Below are 4,267 nucleotides of genomic sequence, written 5' to 3' on the forward strand. Positions count from 1 at the left end.
TCCCGCCGCCGCCGCCGCCGGGGGTGGGGGGGGTCAAAGCAAGCGACTCTCCGGGCGCACCTCAGGCTGCTCCGCCGGCGGCTGCTGCTGGGCGAAGCCGGGCGCCTCGAAGGACAAGGCGAGCAGCTGCGGGGTTCCGGCTCTCCGCTTGTCCCCGGGGGAGCCGCTCTCCGACCCCGGCTCGGCGCCTCTGCCTTTCAGCGGCCCGTGCTCGGCTGGGCCCGGCTGCTCGGCTCCGGCAGCGTCTTGCTGCGTCACGTCCATGACTCGACGGGCCCGGCGGCGGCGGCGGCTACAGGGCCTCGCCAGCGCCCTGGCCTGGAGGGGATCGGCCCTGGCCTGCTCGGCGCGTGGGATCCCCGTCTTCCCCCGGCGCTCAGTCCCCGTGGCGGGGAGGGGGGTCTGGGCGGGGGTGAGGGCCGGTGGAGCTGCCGTCCGCGTCCCGGGAGCCCCGCGGAGCCTTCGGGGCTGAGGATCGGGGAATGGGGAGGCGCAGGACTGGGGGGGGGGAGGGAGCGAGGGAGAAAAAGGGAGGCGACTGGAGCCTTGCTCGGCCCTGACAAGCCGGGACTCCCAGCCTCGCTCGGCCCAACCCGTCCGACCGGCTGAGCAAGTCGCAGCCAGCAAATCCCGTGAGATGACAGGCAGCCGTGCTCCACTTTTCCCTGCCGGCTTATCATAACAACAGGCCCTCTGCCGCCGACCGAGCATGTCCCGGCAAACCTCCCCGAGCACACCTTAACCAGACTGAAAGGAAAGGAAAGAAAGAAAGAAAGGAGGAACCGCGCGCGGCGAGATCCGGTGTTTTTAATGCCTCCGGAGACCCCCCCCCCATCTCGTATCTCCGAAAACTCACAGGGGGGGGGGGAGATCCGTAGCTCCGAGCCAGAAAAGAAGGGGATTTATGAACACGGAACGCTTCAGCCCTTGTGCTCGAAGGGAGTCGAAATGGTCAAGCAACCGAGCCTCAGCCGCCACCCCATGACCAACATTTAAAACAACAAGAACAAAAGAGCTCTTTGAGGTCAAGCTACGCTGAGCGCGGACACCCTCGGCAAATGTGTTGGGGAAACACGTGTAGTTCAGAGGGAGCGTTCCGATCCCCAGCCCTGGTCAGTTTCCAGACGCCCTGGTCAGTTTCAGGCATGCCTACCGCCGCGCGACCCTCTCCTGCCGCCCGCCCCCAACACGTCCAGTCCTGTTGTCGCCCTCACGGGCTTCGGAAGCCTCGACGCGGTCGATTTGTTTGGCGCCTCGGCGTGAAGCCGCGAGGGCAAGAAAGGGAGGAAAAGACGTTCGCCCAGAAATCTGCCCTCGGAGGAGGAGCGCCCCGGTTCTACATCGAAAATGAATGAAGGGCTTTCAGCTCACAACAGCTATCTCAGGGTTTGTCGCAGGGAAAAGAATAATAACACAAGGACACGTCTGCCGCTGTTCTTAAAGCCCGAAGGCCCGCGCGCCATCGGCTCTCTCCTTCTGACGCTGCTGAAAGGGACTTGCCGCATCCAAAGGAGCCATAAATCCTGACACCCGGGCACATCATGTTTTCTTAATTAATCTCCCAGATCGGCGCTTGCCGGATGCTACCCTGTTCTCGGCATCCAGGGAGGAAATGCATACATGTGCACACGCGCGCCCAGTCACTCGGCGGGGTGGAGAGAAAGGAAAAAATAACAACAACACACAAGAAGTTGTGACCCACAAGCTCGAATTCAAGGCCACATGGTTCTTTCAATCCACCAGGAAAGGGGGGGGGGAGTAAATGCCGACTAGAAATGTTCTGAAAGTATTGGCTGTTACCACTTTTGCGCCGAGCAAAATAAGACGGAGATGAGTTTATTTAACAAGTGCAGATATAAGCTTGCACTCTAGCCGCCCACACTATAGATTCATCTACCCACCCATCCCATTCACGAATACCCGTGTTGGTCCATCGAACCTTTTCTGCCTTATCTATCATTCTCTTTATGAGCCTCTGAAGTGCTTCGCTTTCAGCCGGGGTCTTACAACAAGGGCTGCGGTCACACACGCTAAATAATCCACTTTCAGTGCACTTTCCCACTGGATTTGGCCAGTTCACACAGTGAAATCCAGTTGGAAAGCGCATTTAAACTGCACTGAAAGTGGATTATTTCGTGTATTATGTGAAACTGTTGTAAGACTAGATGCAGACCTGACCGGCCCTGCATCCCAGGTAAAGCGGCGGGACCGGCAGTGCTCTCCTTCCGAGTCTTTGGGCGCAGCAGCAGCTGCTGCCCGGGCTCTGTCTGGCTTTCTCCTGCCCAGGCGGCCACCCCGAGTCTCTCCCAATCGCGACGCCTCAGAGGCGGCGGGCAGCTGCGAAAAGGCGTGCTTAAAGCCGCGCTGTCGTCCAACCCTCGTCGAGAGGCTGAGCAGGAGCGCCAGGCGAGCGGCGCTTTGACGCCGGAGTCCCAGCAACTGTCCCACTCCTCACGCTGCTGACGCGCGAGACCTGTGGATCCACAGGCGTCTGCTTCGGGCCGGCGTCGGGGCGAACTCTGGAGGAGATCTTGGCGCTCTCGCTGCTGCTTCTGTCGGTCAGAAATCCTTTCCTCTATGTCTGGGTGCCTCTTCTGGTGGGAGTTCGTTCGGTCGTTCATTCATTCATTCATTCGTTCAGTCGCTCAGCCCATTCATCCCCCCCCCCCTTTGGGCGCAGATGTCTGGACAGAAAGATCCGTGTGCGTTTTATTTCTCCCCCCCAAAAAAATATTGTGGTCGTTTTTGCAAGGACCCCTCCTCTGTCCCCCCCCCAAACGTGTAGCCGGCTCCTGGCACCCTTGCACCCCTAACACGCCCACCTTCCTGGCTGGAACCGTGGCCACTTCGAGGCAGTTTTGTCCTCCAGATGCTTCCCAAGGGCCACGGGACTTTGGGGAGGTGGGAGGGGGGGGAGACTCTGTCTCGAGCGTGCGTCCCAGTCGCGGGGGAAGCGCTTACCTCGCAGTCCTCATACTTGATATTATCCGTCAGTTTCCAGAGCATTTTCATGGATTGGCGCGGCGAGAGAGCAGAAGGGGAGACGGAGAAGAGGAGGCTGCGCCCTGCCCGCCCGCCCGCCTGCCTTGCGCTCTCCTCTGGCATGCACGGCGCGCCTTCTGCTGGAGTGCCGGAGCAGGAGGAGGCGGCGGAGGAGGAGGAAGAGGAGGAGGAGGAGGAGGCGAGCTCCCGTGCCCGCTCGGAGATCTCCCTCTAATGGCCGGAACTTTCTCCTCTCGCAAGGCAGCCCGCTCGCCAGCCGCCTAATCGGCTCATTAGCATAGCAACAGTGGCCAATTGCCCAGCAGCGGAACAACCTGCCGGGGAAGGGGGACACAGGTAGCGAGGCGGGCGCGTCCCCCCCCCCCCCAACACGCACATACACACTTGGCTTCCTCTGCTCTGCTTTTTACAAAGCGCGTGGGAGGGGGGGCTACTTGCGCGGCGTGGGCAGGGAGGGGGCGGAGGGGTGTTATTTATTCCGGGGATTTTTTTAAAAAAAGTCCAGGTTCTTAAGATCTTGCGTGTGAGGCGTACTCCCCCCCCCCAACATACATGCAGTTCTTTGAGGCGTCGTTCTTCAGTTCTGCAGCTATTTGGAGGGGGAAAACGGACGGCCTTCCGCCTTTTTCTCCTCCACTCCGGTGTTGCGCTTTCTCTGGACAATATTTTTTTAAAAAAATAATAATACAGAAACTTGCCTCCCTAGGGGACCGCGGCTGCTCGGGTGCCCTGCAAGTCCAGAGAGGGGGGGGGGACTCCCCTCGGATTACAAAGCTGCGGCAAGATCCTGTGCGTGTCTACTCGGGAGTCAGGAAGAGGCGCCTGGGGACTCTCTTTACTTTGGTGTGCAAGGCCTCTGCCACTCGAGCCTCTTAGACTTACTCAGGCGTCGTCGGCCCCGCGGAAGTCAGGGAGACTTACTTTTCAGGCAAGTCGGCGTGGGATCGCAGCCTGAAGGGCCATTTCAAGATGCTGCGGTGCCCAGAGAGATCCCCGGCCAAGCTTCTTTGGGGATTTCCTAAAAGTTTTATTTTCCAACTTTGCCTTCCACCTGACAACATGTCATGGTCCCACGTTTTAGTACACTGGTTCCTTTCCGGAAGAAAAATCCTCCTATCTTCCCTCTCCCCTTATGTGGAATTTACCGTCGGTTCAACTAACATTATACACACACACACACACACACACCTGCCTTTATGGTACTAATGAGAGAAAGTTAAATCTGCTCAAAACTCGGAGGCTGAAATCCGAGCAGGTCAGAACG

General features: G+C 59.2%; 1 protein-coding gene across 1 annotated transcript in view; it reads right to left on the reverse strand.

Moving 5' to 3' along the window:
- TFAP2A (transcription factor AP-2 alpha (activating enhancer binding protein 2 alpha)) overlaps positions 1-3,018 on the reverse strand; it is a 20,479-nt gene extending 17,461 nt beyond the window's left edge. Inside the window, exon 1 of the mRNA XM_015416148.1 lies at positions 2,962-3,018. Coding sequence (XP_015271634.1) covers positions 2,962-3,012 — 51 coding nt within the window. The 5' untranslated portion in view covers positions 3,013-3,018. The remainder of the gene's footprint in view (positions 1-2,961) is intronic.
- Between the last annotated feature and the right edge of the window lie 1,249 nt (positions 3,019-4,267).

Source organism: Gekko japonicus, unplaced genomic scaffold (genome assembly GCF_001447785.1).
Source record: "Gekko japonicus isolate JY-2015 unplaced genomic scaffold, Gekko_japonicus_V1.1 scaffold423, whole genome shotgun sequence".
In the NCBI taxonomy this organism is placed as follows: domain Eukaryota; kingdom Metazoa; phylum Chordata; class Lepidosauria; order Squamata; family Gekkonidae; genus Gekko; species Gekko japonicus.